At 42.9% G+C, this 24,596-nt stretch overlaps 1 protein-coding gene across 3 annotated transcripts in view; it reads right to left on the bottom strand.

The window, feature by feature from the left end:
* Window positions 1-24,596, bottom strand: part of Pdpk1 (3-phosphoinositide dependent protein kinase 1) — a 67,817-nt gene that overhangs the window by 26,250 nt on the left and 16,971 nt on the right. For all 3 annotated transcript variants that reach the window (XM_050163245.1, XM_050163326.1, XM_050163397.1), the window contains 5 exons: window positions 11,114-11,383; window positions 7,260-7,302; window positions 6,880-7,017; window positions 2,506-2,650; window positions 1,700-1,797 (listed from right to left, as the gene is read on the bottom strand). In XM_050163245.1, the coding sequence (XP_050019202.1) occupies window positions 1,700-1,797; window positions 2,506-2,650; window positions 6,880-7,017; window positions 7,260-7,302; window positions 11,114-11,383 (694 nt within the window). The remainder of the gene's footprint in view (window positions 1-1,699; window positions 1,798-2,505; window positions 2,651-6,879; window positions 7,018-7,259; window positions 7,303-11,113; window positions 11,384-24,596) is intronic.

Raw genomic sequence — 24,596 nt, 5'->3', positions numbered from 1 at the left:
GGGAGAGAGAGAGAGAGAGAGAGAGAGAAGGGGGGAAGGGGAAAAGTGAGGAGAAGCAGAAGCTGCCTCTTCAAGAGGGAGATGGAAAAGAAAGAGACTCAGGCTGCAAGCAAGAAGATCGGTCTGCCTCAGCAGAGGGGGGAGTGGGCGGGGCTTGTCTCTTAAAGGGACAGAACAAACCATTACAGTGGCTATCTGGTGTAACTTTAAAATGGACAATGTTCAAGGCTATAATATAAGGTTATACCAAGTCTATAAAATCAGCATTGTTGGACAGAAGGATAACTACTACTGACTTGGAATGAATCAGTCAGGTATCAGGTTTAGCAATGACAGAAGGGGCAGCAAGGGCACAATACTACACCACCTAAGGAAGCCTCTTTCCTCAAAGGCAAGGCTTGCTATCCCCAGAAAGTAGTATAGGTATGTCACCAGTACAGAAGGACTGTACAGAGGCAAAGAACATATAAAGTCTGACAATGAACACGTGTGGGAACAGCACACAGAAGGAAATGCAAGGTTCCAGCTGGCCATCTCCTACAGCACCATGTGAACAAAACTTGTTTCATTGCCTAGACTCTATTTCAGTCCCAGCTGTAATCCTCCCTGGTTCCCATGTATTGGCTTGCTGTTTGTAGAAATGGGCCATAAGCCTACTACACTGTGCTCTTGCATGGTCTTTTCCAAAAGGTAGCCATAGCCATAAAACTACACACTGCAAAGTGCCTATCAGACTCTTCATTCCACTAAAACAACTGTGCTCCAAGCCTGTGGCCAACCATATCCCACAGTGCCTTCCTTAATGGTCTGTCTCTCATTGAGACCCAAAGCACAGGCAAAAAGGTCACACAGCTCAAAAAGAGTCACATGCATCTCGAAAACAAGGACCCTTTGGAAGGTCATTATTAACCTACCAGGCAGCTTTCCTTCCCCCAGACAGCATCATTGCCCTCACAGAACATATGACGGATGTGCTATTTCCTGAGTGCACATCACCTCACATATGTTCCTCCTCTTCCCATTGCCCCATCTTGTCTTCTGAACATGTTCTGCCTTGGTTAGATGATATCACCACATCTCACTTTGGATTTCTGGGTTATTGTCTCAACTCAATGGTGTGGCAGAGTCCTTAGGAGTCTAATTGTTATTTTTTATATCTCTAGAGTGGGCAATTTCTATCCAATGAGGATGTTAGTGGCAGAAGCCATCCCACTTTTCTGGCCCAAATGGAGTCTCAGCAGCTCCCACCCCGACCCCCAACAGTAAAGGTGTCACAGTATGATCCAAGGCTATGTGCTAACACTGAACAGAACTTGAAATAAATAGGCAAAATTAACCCTTGCTCATATAATTTTCCTAGAATCTTCCTGAGGATGCATGGGCCGTCATAAGCAGCTATATACATCAGATGGGAAGACTGAAGGATGGGTGAGAGGAAGACAATGGAGTCCAAGGATGTGCTCTCAAAGTATCACCTGTAGTACATATAGCTGCCACCAACTCTACCCTTAGTTCACAAGTGACTTGACATATGTTCTACGGAGCAAGAACTAGCCAAGCTATCTTTGGTCCTTATCTACTACTAGATTTCACACACTATGAGGCGTCAAAAGGAATCAAACAGTGTAACATGTTGCTCAAAGTTGCTCTTGGCATCAAGCCTAAAACAAGGCTCTACTGAAAAATCAAGCAAACATACCTTGTTTGCTCTCTGGGGATAACACTTTTGCTGTTCCAAAATCTGTGATCTGGATGTGCATGTCTTCATTTAACAAAATGTTTTCTGGTTTAAGGTCTCTGTAAAAGTAGAATTTTACCTTTAAGATGAAATGTTTAAAGTAGCAGCATTATCATACACTGTACATTTTGATGGAAACACAATAAAGGGATGACTCTTTTCCATTACAGACTAAAAACCAAGAATACAATCCCAAAGTTCATATCAAACAAGAATCAACAGCATAGAATATAGGCATTCCCAAATCATTTTATAACTGTATTACTTTTATCTTCAAGCAGGTGAGTTGTTATAAACATCTTAACACCTCCGCTTCCACGGCCACCCTCTCTGCTTCATCTGCCATTTTTAGTAACATTTTATTTAACTTTTATTTTAGTTCATAAATCACAGTTCTAATTTGCCTTTATCAAAATGAAGAAATGAAAAATGTGACCAGAATTAAATAGATACAAAAGCTATACAGCTGACAAAATAAAAAGCGCCAGATATCTAATCTGCTAGTGTCACAGGAAGACACCTCACCCAAGTTGAACTGATGACTTAGACATGAGACTTTGAAGTGCAGATTCCTTTCATTTCCAGCCTGTTTTCAGCTTTCTCAAGTGAGCCATCACCTGGAAATACCTACATCATAACTTTTATAAAGCCAGCCAAGCTGACCCCAGAGAGCTGGTGTGGGTTATCTGTGCGCCTCAGAGTCACTGTCCCTTATCACTCATTACAGGGACTATACTGTACACACCATCTGGAGCAGTGTCCGTTACCTGTGAATGATGCCCTTTCCGTGCAAGTACTCTAAAGCAGACACAATCTCAGCCGTGTAAAAGCGGGTACAGGTTTCATCAAATGAACCGATTTTGCGGATATATTTAAGTAATTCTCCATTTTTGGCATAACTAAGGCCAAAATCTGAACATTGGCAGTTAAGGAAGAATGGAAAAATATGTTGTTGTTGTTTTCTAAAAATTAACCTTAAAAACCCCATAAGAACTTTCTTTTCATCATGTGCAAATTGAAGGTACCTATGCTCCAAGACCAGGTGTCAGCACAGAATTTCTAAGAGGACAATGACAGTCCCTGAAAAAACATGGACAGCACCTCTCAGTCCAGGTGCCCTTCTAGACACATGGTCCTCAAAGGCCTCTGTGGCCCACGAAAGGAAGCCTCTAGACGGCTGTTGGACCAACTGACCGTGGCCAAAGCATTAACTTGTGGACAGCTTTAAAGTGCAGGAGAACACAGTTCTGAAAACAGCATCCTAACAGAACCGAGTGGCTACACCACGGCCCTGCCTGACCTTGCTGCTTCCACTGGCTATGCTAACAATCCTGTGCATAAAAGTGACATGCTTTATATCAATTTTAATTTTCCGATTCATTTGATCTATTTGAGAAATACCTGCTGGAGAGATGAGAAATAGTCAGCCTCTCCTTCCCACACACCTCCCGCCCCCATGTTCTACTTATGATTTTTCTTCAAAGGGGACAGAACGCTGACAAGAAACAGTTCCAAATGACTGTTTTCCTCCAAAGCACCAAACATTTGTGCTTCTTACTGGAAATCTCCAGATACCACACCTCCCTGGCAGCCTGGGACACAAGGGCCCAAAGGCTGACTAAACTAAGCAGCAGTCTGAATCCAAGTTTGAAGTTCATAAAAGAAGCCAAGGTGAACTTCTTTCTCCGTTCTGGCTTTTGTCTGTCAAGGCATTCCTGTCAACCACCAAGGAGGGAGCCTGAGGCTCTGGAGAAGAAAACAAACCAAGAAGAGACAGGGCTACAACCAAAGCTGGTAGAGATGCTCCCAGCCAGGCCCATCTCTGACTACCTATGCTTTGTGTCAAGTTGACATAAAACTAGCTAAAACATGGCATCAAATCTCCTTTTTGAGGGAGTAGATAGGATGCAGCTGGGCAGGTCTCTGTCAGAGTCATCTGGAAAGAAATTTTCAATTAAAAAACTGCCTTCCAAAGATTTGCTGGTAGGTAAGACTGTAGTACATTTTCTTAATTAGCGACTGGTGTGGATAGGCCCAGCCCACTGTGGGTGGTACCATTCCTGGGAAGGTAATTCTGAGTTGTACAATAAAGCAGACTGAAAAAGTCATGGGAGCAAGCTAATAAGCAGCACTCCTCTGCGGCCTCTGCAACAGCTCCTGTCTTGAGATCCCTGCCCTAATTTACTGCTCTGACATCCCTTAGTGATAGATGATGATGTGGAACTCTAAGCTGAAATAAACCCTTTTCTTCCCAAATGAAGCACGATTAATAAAAGCTCAGAGAGAGAGAGAAACTGGGCTTCAACCTTAAGACCCAAAAAGCAAAACAGCCAGCCACTGGCTCTTATCTCAACCTCAGGTGATCCTGCTTCCAAGAATCTCAGAATGAGACTGTACCTGAGTTGTCTCCTCCTGTTTTATAATCCTCTCTATTTTGGGATTAAAGGCGTGCACCACTACCACCTGGTTTCTATGGCAGTTGGTGTGGCTGCTGGGATTAAAGGTGTGTGTCATTGCTACCTGGCCAATGTGGCTTTTACTTTTCTGATCCTCAGGCAAGTTTTATTTATTAAAACACAGGGAAATGCCACTACCATTACTTCCCAAGTTGTTTGTTTTATCACATCAGTAAATAAAACCCTAAAACATGCCATGGAGCCACCAAGTCTAGCCTGACATAAGCTGGCAGAAGGGCCTCGCCAGTTAGGAGTCCAGGTATAAGTCCACAGCCATATGGTAAGGGGAACAGGAAGTAACTTCTCTTTCTGGCTTCATGGTTTTACTCTTTAGCTGATCCTTCACTGGTTCCTGGTTCCTGTGAGAGGGACACCTATAGGTCTTTGCTCAGGAGGGAAACAGATGCAAGTTGTCTTAAACATAACAGGTGCCTGGGATTATTTCTCAGGCTGCTGGTTCTCCGCAATCACATCCTTCCCCATTCCAGAATGTTCTTTTAGACTTCAACAATTTAGTGGGCATCCTCCACCCTCTTGGCCATAGTCAGTGCTCCAGGGCAGCAAAAACTGTCACAGAATGGGTGAGCCCCTGGGAGGGCAGGTACAACCAAATGCCTAATCAGGAAGCTCAATAGCCCAATGTGTGCAATTTGCAGAGGAGGAACCTGGCCGAGAGATTAAGCAACTGACTCAAGTTCACAAAGCAAATAATGGACAGGACTAGAACCCAGTCTTGTGGTCCTGACTCCATGCTGCACATGAGACATAATGAAGACAAGCAGGCAGCCTGGTCTGGTAGAAGTTTAAAGATGATGGGGGTAAAAAGAACTATGTCTAAGAACTCTTTGGTCCTCATCTGTGTGTGAAGAGGAAGGTTCCCCCACTGGCTCTGATCAAGCCAGGACTACACCAAGATATGGAAACCTTACTCTTGACCAAGCCTCTGGACTCACTTTCCCAGGCTGCTATAGTAAAATCTAATGAAGAACCCTGAGTAGTTCCTGAGTGATCTGTCTGTTTCCAGTCTATAGCAGAAGTGTCCCCAAGTTCTGCTTCAACTCACTTGTCCTGAAGGGGTGTGGGTTCATCCTGAGTCTCTCGAGGGTAACGAAAAGTGAATAGACAAGGACTAGTTCCTCTCCTTCACTTGAAATTATGACTAAATGAAGGACAGTGTTGTATCTGGGCATTTCTTCATGCAAAAAGTTTCATTTTTCTTTCTCAATACAATGTATAGTGAGGATTACCAATAAGGGAGAAGCCACTGGATCTCATTCTCATGGGAGGTAGGGGAGTCATTACGACCTTCTAAGTCTTAGACCAAGAACAGTATGTGCCATTAGACAAAGACCTAGAGTTCTTTCCACCTGGACTGATGGCCAGTATCGTTTAGAAATCACCAAGACCAAGCAAGGACATTCTGGTCTGGCTTCTAAGCTCTGATCCTACCATTGTAACCCTGATAGATGAAGTCAAGCATGGGTGAGTCTATCTTGGCTATCCACAGTGTCTCCTCAAGGGTGCATGTGACTAGATGCTTGGTCTCCAGGTGGTAGGACTGTGAGGTGGGGGAAGAAGCGGGGTTTACAGCATCTCTTTGGGGCACTGGGCTCCTGAAACTCACTGGTAATTGGAAATTCTCCCAAAAAAGAAGCAAGTCCAACCACACCTGCCTCCTGGCTTGAGATGTGATCCCGCTTCACACAATGGCCACCACCCACTATATTCTTACTACAAAGCTAACCGTGTACCATACAGAGAAATCTTGTCTCAAAATAAATAGATATATAAATAAATAAAATTAAAAAAAAAAAAAAACAATGAGTACGGAAATAAAAAGTAGGAAGAAGAAGAGAAGGAGGGGCTGGAGAGATGGCTCAGTGGTTAAGAGCATTGCCTGCTCTTTCCAGAGGTCCTGAGTTCAATTCCCAGCAACCACATGGTGGCTTACAACCATCTGAAATGAGATCTGATGCCCTCTTCTGGCCTGCAGGCAAACACACAGACAGAACATTGCATACATAATAAATAAATAAGTAAGTAAGTAAATAAATAAATAAATAAAATTTAAAAAGAAAAGAAGAAGAGGAATGTGGACAAACAATGCTGAACATAGACACAAGGAGAACTGCTGGAGAGGCAGTTCAAACAGCCCTAGGAATGGGAGGGGCTGAGCAAGCCCAGGAGACAGAGCTACACAGCACTCTGGGTTCTTGAATTTCTCAAAGGCCCAGTCAAGTTGTCCCTCTGACCAAACTCAAAATGGAAGAGGGTATGGAGAAGTTGGTGCCAACTCTAGAAGCCTGAGAAGACCCAAAATTATTTTTCCTCTCAGGCCCTCACTTTTCAAAAGCAGAAGTCAATAATACCTAACATACACTCCAGAACACTGGCTAAAGGAATGAGGGGACATTTCTGCATCAATATTCAGCAACTACGGCTAAAACAGCAATCCATTAGGTACAATATTTATCGATAAACACCAACACTGTGGGAAGGTTTCCCCTTCAGAGATGGCACACTAGTAAGAGCCTCAGCCGTGTGCTGGTACAATCTGTTGTCTCCAAGGATATTAGTCTCTACAGGGATCCATGCTGTGCCCTTTCCTTTCAAGGAACAAACAACATAGTCACTAATCTAAAACACAAGGTGGTTTTCAGACATCACTGACCATGCAAAGGATACACAACTTTTCGTCGTCCTGAAATGTAAAGTAAAGTTTCACAAAGAATGGGTGATCCAGGCGTGACATCACATCTCTCTCTCTAGTTACGTACGGGACTTTGTTCTCTTTTATAATATGACGTTTCTCCAGAATTTTAACTTAAGAAAGAAGTAAGTTTACTAACATTAGAAAATATGAAAAATAGTAAATTTATAAAGGTAACTGACATAAACTGTAGTTTTCCCAAAACCACCCACTCAAGCTTTCATGGTCTAGAAGACTAACCTTCATCATAGGACTGAAATCAGCACAGGCCCTACCACTACCCAGGCTGCCATATGTACAAAAGTCGCACTGCCCCTGAATCCCAGACACACAGCTCACTGGAGTTAGTACTTACTAGCATATTCTCTGGAAGTGGCCAGTTCTCGGGCCAGAACAACCTGGTTTGGGGGGGAAAACACAGTGTAATAATGAATGAGTCAGGTAAGTCAATGTCACCCTACACAGGCTGTCTAGTCCATACATACAACTTGAGGTTACATTGGATCCTGCACTAACAAACACATCAGAAAGCCACTGTCTGTGTTAATATCCTAAAAGAAAATAGTAACATGACAGCAAACATTAAGTGGTAAACAGTAATTGTGCCATCATTTTGAAATGTTCATAATCAGTTAGCTGCCAGAAGTTCTCATGATATAGTCAAAGTATAAATTTAAGAACCAACAGTGCACACCTATAATCTTAACACTCAGTCAGAAGCCAGAGGTAGGAGGATTCCAAGCTCCAGGCCACCCTGTTACACAGTAAGACCCTGTTTCAACACCCCCTTCACAAACAAAAAGAATTTTATTGATTGACAATTCCAAATACTACAAGTGGGCACTGAAATTTTCTTTAGAAAAATAACTTCAGGGCTGGAGAGATGGCTTAGAGGTTAAGAGCACTGACTGCTCTTCTGGAGGTCCTGAGTTCAATTCCCAGCAACCACATGGTGGCTCACAACCATCTGTAATGAGATCTGGTGCCCTCTTCTGGCCTGCAGGCATGGAGGCTGAACACTGTGTACATAATAAATAAATCTTTTAAAAAAAAAAAAAAAGAAAAATAACTTCAAGAATATGTCTTGCCAGGTGGTGGTGGCGGCACACACCTTTAATCCTAGTACTTGTAAGGCAGATCTCTGTGAGTCCAAGGCCAGTCTGGTCTAAAAAGTAAGCTCCAGGACACCCAGGGATGTTACAGAAAACTTGACTTGAAAAACAAAAAAGCAAAAAATAAAAAAATAAAACCAAACAAACAAAATATCTTTTCATCTTGGCAGTGGTGGCACATGACTTTAATCCTAGCAGATTAGTTTGAGGCCAGCATGGCCTACAGAGCGAGTTCCAGGATAGCCAGGGTTACACAGAGAAACCCTATCTTAAAAACATAAAACAATTCCAGGACAGCCAGAGCTGTTACACAAAGAAATCCTGTCTTGAGGAAAATAAACAAACAAACAAACGACAGGCAGACAGAGTTAGAGAGAATATGACTTTCCAATATAGGTCCTGGTAAAAAGCTGCCTTTGACTTAGGTTTCTCCAAATAATTGCTGTCATATATTTCATTTAATAGCATGAACATAGCTATGGTTCTACTGTGTACCAAGAACTAAAATAGGACAGAACAAACCCTCTTTACAGAATGCTTTCCAAACAGAGCACACCTCTGCCTGTCAGACTCTGCTTCAGGGACAGAAGACCAGCAAACAATGGGCACACCCGAAGCACCAGACCAAAAGGAGCTGAAAGGCCCCCAAGGTTTAGCCAGAGCCTGTGGAGGGGCAGCTTTGCCAAAGATGCTTTTGCCCCAACATGGCTGATAAACACAAACTGTTGTGGTTATTAGACACCTGCAATGACAGACCAAGAATCAAAGAGCAAATGAAACATGCCTCAAGAAATCACTGAGCCTGGTGGAAAATAACCATAGCAAAGGGTCACCTGTGACAGAACTCTGCAGACACAGTCCCAAAACAGTACCGTGGGATGCCCACAGCCATCAGGAACAAGGCAGGATTCAAAGTATTTAAGTAGAAAGACCTTAAAGAACTTTCTGAAAAAATATTCTGTATACATGACTCACAGCCACTAGGATCGGGGGAGCAGGCTGGAGTAGTGTATTCCCCTTAGGAATGGAGAATATATATATTCACATTCCTTCATGAACATGCTTGATTAACTTCCTATGTATGAAAAGGGAAGAAGGAGTTGTTGGAAAGTACTTTGGTTTACTGGAATCCACTCTCAGGAGGGGATTATTTGTTTTGAGGGGACAGGATTCATTATGTAGCCTCGACTAGTCTGGAGCTTACTATGTAGTCCAGATTGGCCTTGACCTCCTAGAGATCCACCTGTTTTATCCTGCTGAGTGCTGGGATTAAAGGCATGTGCCATCATGCCCAGTTTGTGAGCTGGTTTCTAAACTTAGCATTTCATAAGCAGGTTTCCCGCAGAACAGAGAGAGTCTTCTAAAGAACTGCAAGGGACATGTTGCTCCCTGTCACCAGGAGTGATGTCATTACTATCTTGGATGTGATAGTGTACTTTGGAGCAGGTCTGCTCTCTAGCACCAGCTTCAAGCTCTGCCAAGTGAATATCCTGCTCAATCTGGCTAACCGTATGCCCTTTATTCCTCTCCTGGAAATCTAATTTAAGTGCTCGCTATTTCAGGAATAGAGAGATGAATCAGTGTAACACCTCATTCGAGATCCAGGACTATAGATTTCAAGAGCCAGGAAGGAGTCTCCTGCTGGCAGTGCTTTCCCAGGTACCTCATGGCATAAGTTCAAAATGGCACTGAATAAGAAGGATAACTGTGCCACCCAGGAAGGATGGTGCGGGAAAAAAAAATATAAAGGAGTAAACTGAAAAAAGGAAGAACTTCACTAGAATATCATCTGTAGCTGAGTGCAACACCCAGGGATCTCAAAGCAGTTTCCTCTTCCTGTAAGGTGTGGTGCGTTCCAAAGGCACAGAGAACAATCTTCATGATTGAAGGCTTTTTTCATAAGGCCACAATCCTATAAACAAACTTACCACCAGAGCTGTTACTTACAGTGAAAGTAAATTTCAGTTAATTTAAAATGAGATGAGTATAAGTAAGCTATATTTTATATTCTTTGTATTTTAGAATCTTTCACAGATATAAAGCTAAGAAAAAAATTCAGCTAGTCTTGGCGACACTCATCTTTAATGTGTGCATTCAGGAGGTAGAGGAGGCAAATCTCTAAGTTCAAGGCCAGCTTGAGCTACACGTGAAGTTCTGGGCTAGTTAGGGCAAGAAAGTGAGACTCTGTCTCCAAAAAAATAAATAAAGAGAAGAAGAGGAAACAAATTGCACAGATAGATTCTTCACAAGGTCAGGTATAAGACAACTGGTTGTTTAGGAACTTTCTAAAAGTTAGTCCCTCTGGAACTACCCTGGAGTGCCTATTTCAGACTGGAAATGGAACACAGAAATCTGTTTCATTGACAGTTGTTTGGAATTGAGAGTGACCCCTTGGCCACTCTGCAGAAATACCCACTTGGCCTGGAGTTAGAAAAAAAAAAAATCTGTAGGATAACTCTCCAGCAAATACTTAGTGTCATAGTTTAGGTTCTAAAGCAAACAAAAACAAACAAACAAACAAACAAAAAACCCAGACATAAAAAAGGTCACTGAATGTTACCAAAAGTCTCCAAAAAGATACTAAATTTCAACCTAAGAAACTAAAGGCTTCCTAAGGCCCCTTCAGTAAGACCTGAAGACACAGAACATACATGCCCATACTGCATTAACTGTAGTTTTAAAGTAACATGAATCAACAGCTGCTTTTGTTTGTTTTTGAGTCAGGCATTCATTCAATATATTACCAAGAGGCCTTGAAACGTCCAGGTTTAAACTCCTTTGCCTCAGTCTCCTGAGTATATAGAGTAAAGGTATGGACCAAAACAGAAAAAAAAAGGAAGGAGGGAGGGAGGGAGGGAGGGAGGGAGGGAGGGAGGGAGGGAAGAAACCAGTTTAAGCAAGCTTTCTTCAGGTAGTCCACTCAGGGAGTCCACTCCCTCCAAGACTCTAGTGACATTCACAGAACGCAACCCACAAGGGCATGAAACCATCTCCTGGGGATCTCCATGCCAGGTGCCTGCTCAGGTATTCTCAGCACTCAGTGATCTCAGAATAATCCTCCACTCAATAAGCGGCAGCAGCAGAGGCACATACTCACTGTCGAAAAAGAGCCCTCGCCAAGGATTTTCCCAAACTTGAAGTCTTCAGGCCGCTTCTTGCGAGGCTGTGGTGGCAGCTGGGCAGGGTGCTGCTGCAAGGGGTTGGTATTTGGTCGGGCTTCGGCTGTGGTGCCATCCATGGTGGGTCCCTGCCTGGTAACACCACTAGGCATGCCAGGGGCCGAACTGGACTCAGTCTGGGACCTCACCATTGATGGGGATGGGCAGGAACATAGCACCACACTGGACTGAATAGGAACAGCATCATACTGCAAACACAGAGGAAAGAGGTGAGAGTCAAGGGGCACTCTTGTCCTAAGTAGATAAACTCAAACACAAGCACTTTACTATGATACTGCTGAAGGCAGGGCAGCACATCTGTCTGACTCTGGGTATCCACTGCAGCCACTTTCCCTCTTTCTCCCTTGCTCACATCCTCTGAAATAATAGTGTGCATCTGCAATTCTAGAATATGTTCACCTTATACAGAGACACCCAATGCTGGCAAAATTCATGATAAAGCAAGAATACTCATGATTATGGCTAGTGTTACTGTTAAAGAGCTCCTGGAAAGCTTGGCAACTGTTAATAAAATGATGATAGAACAATTGTCAATGAGACGGAAAGATGAAAGGAAGCACAGTTAAAAATTGAAGCATAAGCAAGGCGTGGTGGTGCAAACCTGTAATCCTAGCATGCAGAAAAATCATGGCTTCTGGGCCAGCCTGGGTTACATACCAAGATTCTGCACCCAAAAAAAGAGGTGGGGTAGGGGTGGGAAATAGGTACACTGAGAAAGAAATTAAGTACTCAGGGCTAAACTTGCAGTAAAAATTGCAAAAACTTTACCTACATCCATAAACACATTCTCTTCAGCTCTGTCCTTAGTATATCCTCATAGATGTGACTATCCTGACTATAACAGATTGGGAAGATAGAGCTCAGTCGGTCAACTATTTGATTTGAAAGCACGGGATCTAAATTTAATCTGCAGAATTAAAACAAACAAGCAAATGTGGACTGTGGATATAGCTCAGTAGTAGGCAGGTGCCTAGCATGCATAAGGTCCTGGATTCAATAGCAAATCAATAAAAACAACAACAACAACAACAACAAAGCCAAACCTGGTAGTCCACCTTTAACCTCAGTGCTGGGAAAGCGGGAAAGCAATTGCTAGTGTGTTGTCTAGCCAGCTTAATTGTCAAGTCCCAGACCAGTAAGACACTGTTATTTAAAAAATATAAATAAAAATTAAAAAAGAAAAGCTAAAAGAAAAGGATAGAGCCAGGCAATGGTAGTTCATGCTTTTAATCCCAGCACTCCAGAGACAGAGGGAGGCAGATCTCTGAGTTTAAGGCCAGCCTGGTCCACAGAGTAAGTTCCACAACAGCTAAGGCTACACAGAGAGACCCTGTCTTGAAAAACAAAACAAAGAAGAGGAGGAGGAGTAGATTGCATACTGTTCAAGTACATGCACCACACATTCCACCCAACCATCATAAAATGAATTCAGCATACCCAAGTTTCATAGGCACTGGTCCTTAACAGTCCTCACTCAAGAACTCTAGGAAACTTATATAACCCAGTGCTTACCTAGCATGTGTGAGGCCCTAGGTTCAATTCCCAGCACTACATAAAAGAAAATTTTAAAGTGCAATTCGATGGAGTCAGGTTCTGAAACCACCTGCCTGTTCCGTAAGATAGCAGCACGTGGGGGGTTGACCAAACATGCTCCATTCAAAACTGAAAGCTGTCTGATCAGATAAAATAAGATGAACCTCAGAAAAGGTCATGAGTTCACAATGATACAAACATAGTTTGTTTCTTTCTTTTTTTCCATTTTATTTTTTAAAGTCTAACAATATAACTCTATGGGCTAAGTAGACTGAATGGTTGTTAATTTATGTAAACAAGGCAGTATGTCAGTGTATTAGTTAATTAGGACAGACAAGGTTGACTACTTTCTAGATAAACAAGGAAGGAAAAGGGAAATACGGAACCATAAAGAAGCCAATGCTCTCTGGGCAGTAGTGGTGCACACCTTTAATCCCAGCACTCTAGAGGCAAAGGCAGGAGGATCTCTTTGGAGTTCAGGGCCAGCCTGGTCTACAGAGCTAGTTCCAGGACAGGCTCCAAAGCTACAGAGAAACCCTGTTTCGAGAAAGAAAAAAAATAAAAGAAGAAGTTATCTTCTGGAAACACAACAGCAAAGAGCGAGCAAGGCTCAGCTACCAAGAAGAGCTAAAGGAGATGCTCATCTTGAGATTGCAAAATGCATAACAAATCTAGAAAGAACATCTTGTGACCCAAACATGATGAATACCAAGGTAGAGAAAAGAACAGCAGATGGTAACACGGAAGGGAGTCTTGGCTACCCCCATAGTGTAGTGTGTGAGCCTGGGCTCCTAAGAGCAGCCTCCTCAGAAGGCCAAGGCAGCAGAAGCACACTCCCAAAGGTTCTAGCTAAGCAACCACCATTAGTAACCTTGTACCTGCTCTATGGCAGGAGGAAACGACTTTTTCTTTCAGGTGAACCTATCATCGTGCCAGGTAAAGTATAAGATCGTGTATTTAAAACATGGAGGTGCTAACCAAACACATTACCAACGAAATCTGACTACCTGACTGCAATAAGGGTCTAAGAAACTCAGCAGGTAATTAAGATTTCACTTTTCTGTGTTTGGAGCAGTGTTCAAAGTTTCAATGAAATTGTCTGCAAATGTAGAGTTTAAAAACTTGAATAAAAAGGAATACAACAATACTAGCCAAGTATTTCCCATACATAAAACCTCTTAGACAAGAGATGTCTTTAGCTTAGTGAGTAAAAGCTAGTACTGTTCAAGCCTGATGACCTGAGTTGAGATTCTGGGAACCCAGGTAAAAGCTAGATGCATACCATTGTGTCTATGATGCATCTGTAATCTCAGCATTTCTATGGCAAGATGGGAGGCAGACAGGAGAATTCTCCAGAAGCCCTTGAACCCGCTAGCCTGGAGTATGCAGCACAGTAGCAAACAGTGAAACTGCCTCAAACAAGGTGAAAAATGGATACTAATACTTGAGGTTGTCCTTTGACCACCTTATGCACACCATGGATGGCACAAACACACCCTCACACATGAACACTTATATACATACATTACATATGCACACAAAAAATAAAAATAAATTTTAAAAAATCATGAATATAATTACTATTTCCAGCTTACAACTTCAACCTAAGAAAATGAAGTAACATTATTTTAAGAGCAGATTCGTAAAATATAGTGGCCAGGGGTATGACTCTTTGGTAACACTTGCCTAGAATGCATAAGGCCAAACACAACTAGGAAAAAAATTTTAATCTACTATAGCTTTGGATATTTCAGCAAAAGCTGAGACCTGTCTCAAAAAGTCAGTGTGCAAGCAAGGCATGGTGGTGCACACCTTTAGTTCCAGTACTTGGGAGGCAGAGTCAGGCAGATCTGAGTTTAAGGCTAGTCCGGTCTACAGAGCAAGTCCCAGAATAGCCAGGGCTACACTGAGAAAAACCCTATCTCAAAAAGCCAAAAAGAAGGGGGGTGGCAGTGTACTAGGGAAGGAAAATCTCAGACACAAACTTAAACTTTTGGTGTTGTTTTTGAGATGGGATTTCATGTGGCCTAAAACGGCCTTGATCTCCTGATCCCACTGCCTCCTGAGAGTTACTGAGATTATAGCTGTGAATCACCACACAGGCAAGACACAATTTTCTTTCTTTTGAGAGACAAGGTCTGTGTAGCCCTGGCTGGCCTGGAATTCTGGTTTCATACTCAGAAAGCTCTACTCACCTCTGCTTCCCAAGTGCTGGGATTAAAGATGTGTGCCATCACACCTGACCAAGATATAAATTCTTAAATAGACTGTGACAAGCTGACTCAGAACCTGGAAGACCTAACTGTGCACCAACACACTTAACCCAGATAATCCAGGAAAGGAGCCAGTGAAGCTTCTTGGGACCAAACCCAGGGACCAAATACATGCTAGACATGCACTCTACCACTGAGTTACTATCCAGCCCATATGGAAGCCCAAATAGGAGCAAGCAACATTGTTCCTTCCTAGTAGTCAGGACCCAAGTCCCACAAGGTTCTGAGTGACACACAAGAACGAGGAATTCCAAAGAGCCTGCCACAATGGCTTCACAGACAGTACCACATGTTTTAGGCATTCTCCTGAGCCTGACAGTCCTCATCAAACTGGTTATTTTGAGACAGATGAGCTTGATATCAAACACCCTTTGAGGGACACAAACAAATGCTTATACTGCCCTCAGAAACATTTGCTAAGAAAAGCTATCTTTTGGCTTATGCTTCCTGGCTGCTAATTTTACAGTTTTGGCCCTTGGAGAGCTAGCCCACTGGGAGCATGGCTTTTAGACATGTATCTAGAACCTTTTCTTTACGATCTGAGTGGTTTCCATGGTTACAATAAAAGTCTCCAGAACATAAGTTCAGAGAAGAGCATTGGTGTCCCAACATAAGTCTGTACCTGAACTCAGTTCTACTGACCCCTTGTCCAAGCACCTACCTACAGCAATGTGGACAATGGGCTCTTGGTCCCTATGGCAACTGCAGGCCAGAGTGGGGGTCACAAGAAACCACAGGGCTCACTTAACCAAACCTAACCTACTCCAGTAGACTCCAAAACACCAGGCAGAATAGATTTAGAAAAAGGCAGAGCATCGCTGGGCACAAATCCTGCCAACTTCCTTTGTAACACCCACCCAACAGCAAGACAGCAAGCACCAGAGAAAACACCCAGATCACCTAAAGCAAGAATGAGAGGTTAGGAGATGCATGAGACTTGAGATCTGAAGGACAGAAAGTATATGTTGTTATTACTGGTAGTGTTTTGGGGGGGGGGGGGTCAAGAGTGAAACTCAGAGTGAGAAAGCCATTTCAGAGCAGCCATTTTTCACTGCAGAATACAGCATCTGATGTATTCTTGATATGGACCAATACAAAAGACATCAAGTCTTACCCCAAAAACAGCTGGTCAACTCAGATGTGCCACCAAAGCTACATTCACAAGAAGAGTGCACAAGTCTAGTCTACAAGCAATTGGCTGGCCAGACACAAACACAACCTTGAGGCCGCCTCTCACAGGGCCCATTATAACAGCTATCAGTTGCAGGACCACATCTGAAACTCAGTCTTCAAGAAACTCAGTCCTTTAAGAAGGACACAGATGCTACTAGCACAAGTAAAACCTGCGAAACACTGGCAAATATTCTCTCTCAGAGGCTCTCAAGTAGGGCAATACCTGTCAAGTACTAGAAACATTTGGGGTTCTCACACATGGAAGAAGTGTTACTGGCACCCAGGGGAGTGACCCCATCAAACATCCTAGAATGAAGATGATAACTCTACAAAGAAAGACCAGGTCCAAAGTCAACAATCCCTGTTAAGAATCCACTCTGAAGCCAGGCGGTGGTGGCACAGGCCTTTAATCCCAGCACTCGGGAAAGCAGAGGCAGGCGGATCTCTGTGAGTTCGAGACCAGCCTGGTCTACAAGAGCTTAGTTCCAGGACAGGCTCCAAAACCACAGAGAAACCCTGTCTCGAAAAACCAAAAAAAAAAAAAAAAAAAAAATCCACTCTGATCTCAGAGGCAATGATACCCAGGTTTCAGTGGTTTGTGGCTCCTCTGGAACTGGGCAGTATGTAGCCACCTCTCAGAGGAGACCCAGAGGCAGAGGAAAAGAATGAGTACACTAATTCAGGATGAGATGGTACTACTACTTCCTTAGCAATAGAGAGTGAAATACTTGGCAAAGATGCCACAAGCCCAATCCTGCCAAACAGCTGCCCATTATCTCATTTTCAACTGTGACTCTCTGGCAGTGAATACAGCAAGACACCCACCCAGGCTTGTGCCTGAGGAAGTGCCAGCTTCTCTTGGACTCCTGGCACAGATTTCGGCTGTAACTCTGTTCAACAATGCTGTTTCCAAGTGCCAGTCATCTTCTGTAAGACTGTGACCAATACTACTCTGATTTAAAATTCTATTACTAGTGGAGTGAATTGTTAGGATAAAACTGAGAAGAAACCCCTAAGAACTTGTATTTAGTTGCTATGAAAAACACAGTTTCTCTATGGTACAGCAAGCCACTCCAGAATACAGACGAGACCAGTCAAACCTTAACAGAAGTCTGGTTGAGCACAGTTATTGTTCATATATTTCCCAGAGCCCATGAGAGAGAGAGACAGAGACAGAGACAGAGACAGAGACAGGGAGAGAGAGAGACTTCTTCAACCTAAGTCTTTCCTAGCTGTGAACATATATGGCATTTAATGCTGGTACTTTCCTTTAAGATGCCTAACAGTATCACTCAAGCCTAAACTAAAAATGCCATTGAAAAGTTCTAAGAGGGGCTGCAGATATGGCTCAGCAGTTAAGAGTACTGGGTGCTCTTCCAGGACCTTTTCAATTTATAACATCCACATGATAGCTTACAACGGTCTACAACTTCAGTTCCAGGGGATCGTCTGGCCTTCACTGGCACTAGGCACACATGCGATACACAGACATATGCAGGAAAAACACCCATATACATAAAATAGCAAATTTTAATTTAATTTAAAAGTTATTTTTATGTGTATGGCCATTTTGTCTGCATGAATGCCTGTGTATCACATGCATGCAGAGCCTTTGGAGGTCAGAAGAAGGGTCAAATCCTCTGGAACTGGAGTCACAAACTGTTGTGAGCAGTTATGTGGGTGCTGGGAACCAACCAGAGTCCTCTGGAAGAGCAACCAGTGAGCCTCTTAAACAACTGAGCCATCATATCTCCAGGCCCTAATTGTTTTTTTTTTAATTTAAAGCTACTTGGAAGACAGAGGCAGGCAGATCTCTGTGTGAGTTCAAGGTCAGCCTAGTCTACATAGTAATTTCTAAGTCTGGCAGAAATACACAGTAAAACCACGTCTCCAAAAAAAAAAAAAAAAGAGACAGAAAATGTTCAAAGTAAAACTAAGTTTTTTTTTAATTTATTTATTATGTATACAATATTCTGTCTGTGTGTATGTCTGCAGGCCAGAAGAGGGCACCAGACCTCATTCCAGATGGTTGTGAGCCAGGTTGACTTAGTTCAGGCTCCAGAATATTTTGTACCTGCCATGGGGCATGCTGATGCTGATGGCTTCAGAGAGGCATCAGCAGAGACATCTAGTTTGCATTAGTTCTAAATGTACCTTCAAAGAAAAACTTAGTTTTGGGGGCTGGAGAGATGGCTCAGTGGTTAAGAGCATTGTCTGCTCTTCCAAAGGTCCTGAGTTCAATTCCCAGCAACCACATGGTGGCTCACAACCATCTGGAATGAGGCCATGCTAGCAGACAGACATGTCTCCTTGTTCTAGAACCACCCAGTTACAGTAGTGGGGTAACTACATAAAATGTATGTAGGAGAGTGCAGGAGGAGCCAGGGTAGACCTGGCTACAATGTGACTAAACCACATTTGGGCAAGTGTTTGGACAGAGTAAAAGAAGGGACCAGAGAGGGTGAAGCAATTTAGACTGCAATGGTCTGGTTCAAAATGTGACGTGTAGAGAGCCGCCATGGAGATGCCAGGTCAGACATGATGAATCTTTCCCGGTAAGCCACAACCTCATGGTGATATACAGATTAATAGAGATGGGTGAAATCAAGATGTGAGAGTTAGCCAATAAGAGGCTAGAGCTAATGGCCAAGCAGTAATTTAAATACAGTTTCTGTGTGGTTATTTCAGGTATGAGGAAGCTAGCCGGGCGGGACAGAACCAAAGGGCCTGCTCCCTACAACAGTTTGTCGCTCCAACGTGGTAAACTGACTTCACATAAAACCTGAGAGGGCTTTAAAAAGAATTCTAGACACAAATATAGAGTTTAACACAGCTTTTTGCTGTTTGCTGGTGGGGTACCACAGGGAAATTTTCCTGACTCAGCAGCCACAGCAGGAAAAAAGCTGTGCGGTTTTAAAACGCGGCTTCCTGGGCTGTGCTGCCAGTGCAAACTCCAGGTATAAAGCATTTCAATGATATTTGTGGGCCCCGGGTGTTTCTGTGCCCACTCAGGTTGGGAGGAAACTGGCTAAGACAATGCCTGTGGCTTGGTGCTCCCTGCCTGAGCAGGCACCAAGATCAGGTCTACAAGGCTTGGGCAGGCAGAAGAGCATGGTGGATTCACGCCGCCATAGAGAGATGTTTCCAGGCTGCACAGTGCTCTGCATGGCAGATTTGGCTATAACTCAGATAAAAAGGGTTTATGTGCTGCACGCTCATACTCAGAGTTAAAGTGCTGAGTGCGGCTCCTACCTGGCAGCCCCAGAGCTAGCAGAAATGGTACGTCCACCATTTTGAAATTGGAGAGAGGTGGAGCCAACATCCAGAGCAGCTGCAACCAAGCCGCTTATCATTTTAAAAGCTCTTCTGGACAGTAAAGAATTACAGATTCACAATAGGACAGATTCAGACATAAGCGACCTCTAAATAGGTCACAATGTTGTATAAATGTACGTAGGCTTGGGAAGAGAAAATAAAGAGTATACAGAGTCATAAAATAAAGTTAATACTTTAAAAAGAGTAACGTCTTTAAAAAGACAGTACAAATAATCATAGATTAAAGGAAATAAAAAATAAGCCACGTAAAATGGAAAATTCACAGAGTCTGGATTCTGTATATTATTGTTTTCTTCAAATTTTTTGACTGTGAAGAAGCTAAGTACAGAGAGACGTTTCATTGTGTGGGCTGCTAAGCTAAACCAGCATGTATATTATAAAGGTATTATGACTTCAGAATTTGGGTCTAAGGATATGATGCTTTGGAAAAGAGGATCTTCTTTTGTTTTCACAGAGGATGAGACCCTGTGGATTCCTTCTAGACCAATATGGTATGATAGACCATGCCTTCCTGAAAGGTTGCCATAAACACCCTCCAACAATTAATTCGCTCAACTGCTGACTGAGATGAACCTAGCACACAGGATATATCATGAAAGACCTGAGTAACAGGGCCCCCAATACAGCACGAAGCAGTTTGAAGAGAAAAAACTGTGTTGATATTCCCAAATATTGTTTATAACCGTTCTTTTATATTTAAAGGGGGATATTATATAGATATGAATAATTTGCATTGGTATAAATCTTAATTTATTGATACAAGTTTAAGGTCAATTTTGTTATATGTATATGTATTTCTGATCTTGATTAAGGTATTGTGATTGTGTAGCTCATGCAAAAATGTAAGTATAATTAAGAAATATAGGTTAGTGGATAATCATCTATAATAGTAAAGTTTGTAGTCATGTTAATTAGATTTTCTAGATGTGCATAGATATATTTCAGATAGGCATTCTTCATATCTTTCAAAGACTATAGAAAATGGCATTTAAAATGTTTTAATAACTTAGGGCTTTTCATGACAATGAGATACGTCTGCTTCTGGCAACACCAAGCTACTTCCTGAGGAAGATAGGCACCAAAGAGGCTCCTTATGGAATTGGTTAGCTATTGGGGCAAGAAACTGCTCTTACTCGGACTGATGCATAAACTGGACATGAAGAACCCGCAGAGAGATGACTGCTGAACTTGCCTAAAGGTAAGATGATCCTTCAGGGTTCCTGATTCATAAGAGTCTGCAAGACATTCTGCAGGATACTGAAGAAAGTGACTGAACTGTCTTTCCTGCTTCATGGAAAAGTCTGCTGGATATTATGGACCTATAGGCCAAAGATGGATGTCCCAACGGTACAGAAGAACTTTGGGTGACTGTACAGGCAGTGAAATGTGTCTGTCTAAGCACCTGGTATCTGTTCTGCAGTGCCTTCAGCACTTTGATAGAACAGCAACAACAACAACAAGGCCCCCAAGAAGCTACACAGAAGGACAGTACTATCTGGATGGGGACAGCACACTTTCATACAGTCAAAAAGCTCTTACTAGGGGATGGAGAGATGGTTCAACAGTTAAAAGGTCAGAGAACCTAGGATTTGATTAATTACTATCTGCAACACCAGTTCTGGACATGCATGTGGTGAACATACATACATTTAGGAAAACTCATACACATATATGCAGCAGCAGCTCTTACAAGGAATGGTGACATCTGATCAAACACTCGAAGAATGCAAAGGCTCAAAAGATGTCTGTCTTCCAACAAAATACCTGCCAGTGTAAAGTCTTGGAGGCAGCTCTCAACTCAGCAGTCTAGGTATGGCCACTAGATAGGCAGTCCAGAAAGAGCTGTTGGGGTACCAAATAGGGACCTCAATACCCTAGAATCCTTTTTGGAGTAACTTTAGGCAACCTCTAGAATACTAAAGAGACAAGCATAAGACATACCACCACCCATAAGAATCCAAGCGCCTTCTAATACCAGTCTAACTACTGGTCATGCATCACTGGGCTCTTGACACTAACCACCAGAAGGGCTACTCATATGAGCATGAGAACATCATCTCCTGGCAACCTAATGCTTAGGTGGAATTCTGTAATGTCTTCCTGACTTGGCTATAGTGCACTAGCCAAACTCCTCTCAGGGACTCTCCCCAGCTGGATGATGCTTACAAGGTCAGTATGGTAGTGCCTCCCTCAGTGTAGTTCTAAATTGCAACCATCAATATGGTTTAATGACTGATTTTACTTGTGTAGTAAAAGGCAATGATAGTTGCAATCATGCCTTTTAAAACATCAACTGTGAAATGAAATGCCTGAGAAAATAAAAGCCCTCAAGTATAAAGTCTACATGCTTATAATACTACAGCTGTTATTAGAAAGAACAAATCTTGTGGGGATTAAAGCTACTCTGCAAGATACACACTGTCCAGAGGGCCACATGCCAAGGAGGGCCCTGCTGTCTCTTCTAACCAGTGGCCTTGAAGGGGCCCCACAGCCAAAGAACCCAGTTGATTCAGGCCTGGGGGTGAGTCATCCCTTTGAGGCACAGCGCCATCACTTTGCCACCCACATGGTAACCCAAAATTCTGATAAGCAAATGTTTTTGGTTACTCAACAGATTCTAAAATTTAAATTTCTGGAGAAATTTAAAGCAACAACAGCCAGTCTAAGCCAGGTGGTGGGGCACACACCTTTAATCCCAGCACTCAGGAGACAGAGGCAGGCAGATCTCTGTGAGTTTGAGGCCAACCTGGTCTACAAGAGCTAGTTCCACGACAGGTTCCAAAGCTACAGAGAAACCCTGCCTCAGGGGGAAAAAAAGAAAAGAAAAGAAAAGAAAAGAAAAGAAAAGAAAAGAAAAGAAAAGAAAAGAAAAGAAAAGAAAAGAAAAGCCAGTCTACTTACCATCCCTCTTCTCTCTGAAGTCAGAGCACCTCATTCACTTGTGGTGCACACTTATGATCCCAGCACTTAACAGGACCACCAGGAGTTTGAGGAAGTCAACCTGGGCAAAACTGCAGCTCAAAGACAAGCAGCAGCAACAACAAAAAAAGCCTCTAACTAATCTCACCATTCAGGAAGCAGAAGATGAACCAGGGTCAGTTGGGTCTACAAACACAGTTCCAGGCCTGCCAAGGCTATACGGCAAGATCTCATCAAAAACCAACAAAACAAACTAAAATACCTCTGCTTCGAGGCCAGCTGCTCTTCCAAAGGACACCAGTTTGATTCCCAGCATCCACACTGTGGCTTACAATGATCTGTAACCCCATTTCTAGGGGATCCAAGACATGCACATGGGCACATATGCATGCAGGCAAAACATTTATACACATAAAAATAAATCTAAAAGTTTTTAAAAAAAAAAAACTCTACCTGTCCTAATAACACCTTGTTATTTCAAGAACCACATCCTCTCCCCCAGTCACAAACTGACCACTTGCCTTTCCTACATACACATCTATTCCTAAATCCTAATCACTCTCATTTGTGATTAAGACTGAAAACTTCAGCCAGGCAGTGGTATCGCATGTTTTTCATCCCAGCACTCAAAAGGCAAAGGAAGATGGAGCTCTGTGAGTTCGAGGCTAGCCTGGTCTACAGAGTGGGTTCTAGGACAGGATCCAAAAAAGCTACACAAAGAAACCCTGTCTCGGAAAATTAAAGGCTGAAAGCTTCAGCCAGGCATAGTGGCACATGTCTTTAGTCCCAGCACTTGGGAGGCAGAAGCAGACGTATTTCTGAGTTCTAGGCTGGCATGGTCTACAGAGTGAGTTCCAGGATAGCCAGGGCTACACAAAGAAACCCTGCATGATCCCCCACCACCTTCCTTAGCCTCTACCTCCGGAATACTGCAATTAAAGGCATGTGGCACCATTGCCTGGCTCTGGCTTCACTTTTACAGGAATGAAGTAGGAGGCTCAGGCAGAGTCAGAGGCAGGGTACATATTAATGAGATGCAGAATGCAATGGAATACAATGGGGTGGCCCTCAAAAAACAGGGGGATGCACTCTGTGTAGAAGCATACCATGGAACAACAGCACCTTCACTCAAGTTCCACAGACATCTTGAGCCTTCCAAAGCTAGACAATAGCTTCACTCAGTAGACTAATAAACAGGTATATAGAGACTTATTTATGCTAAATGTGGAGCCATACATTTTTTTAAAGAAGGCACAGTCCCTAATTATCTGGTAGCAACTTGCAATGGGGCTAAGGATAAAGTAGAAAGATGATACAACTGGCTTAGCTTACAAGGGAAGCCACAGCTTGTGGTGGGGCAGCCTGGTCTACACACGGATGAAGGCCTGCTAAACAGTGATGTTCCTGTCCAAGATGGTGCTCAGGTATTTAAAAAAAAAAAAAAATCAGGTCCACCATGATATCCCATGCCTTTAATTCCAGCAGTCAGGAAACAGAGACAGGTAGATCTCTGAGTTTAAGACCAGTCTGGTCTAAATTGAGAGTTCCAGTCAAGCCAAGGGTTACATCATGAGGCCCTTTCTCAAAAGTAGAAGGGGGGGGGGCTGGAGAGATGGCTCAGCAGTTAAGAGCACTGCCTGCTCTTCCAAAGATCCTGAGTTCAATTCCCAGCAACCACATGGTGGCTCACAACCATCTGTAATGAGATCTGGCGCCCTCTTCTGGCCTGTAGACAGAATACTGTATACATAATAAATTGAAAAAAAAAGTAGAAGGGAGGGTACATGAATTATACACCACTCTAAGGAAAATTTTAAAGAAATACATGTGCAACTTTTAGGGGAAAGTAAGACAAAACATCTGGTACATAATAGGAATCCATCAATGAGTTAACAGTGATGACTTCTGAGGGAAGGACAGACTGTTAACTCTTTAACCCTGACAGCTGCAAAGACAAAGAGCATTCTGGACTAGAGGAGCAGGAACAACAACCTGGACAAGCGCTGGAAATGAAAAAATGTGGGTAGGAGTTCTTGGTGGGGGGCAGGTATGAGTTTCTGAAGAACCAATGAGACTATATGAAGTCTTTAAAGCCTTTTGAACTTCCATGTTCATTCATTAGCTTTTTTTTTAATGAGTGATTAAATACTAAGGGATTTTGCTAAAG

The sequence above is a fragment of the Alexandromys fortis genome, unplaced genomic scaffold (genome assembly GCF_014885135.2).
Source record: "Alexandromys fortis isolate MF-2015 unplaced genomic scaffold, M_Fortis_MF-2015_v1.1 scaffold_29, whole genome shotgun sequence".
In the NCBI taxonomy this organism is placed as follows: domain Eukaryota; kingdom Metazoa; phylum Chordata; class Mammalia; order Rodentia; family Cricetidae; genus Alexandromys; species Alexandromys fortis.
This window is presented reverse-complemented; position numbering and strand designations above follow the sequence as displayed.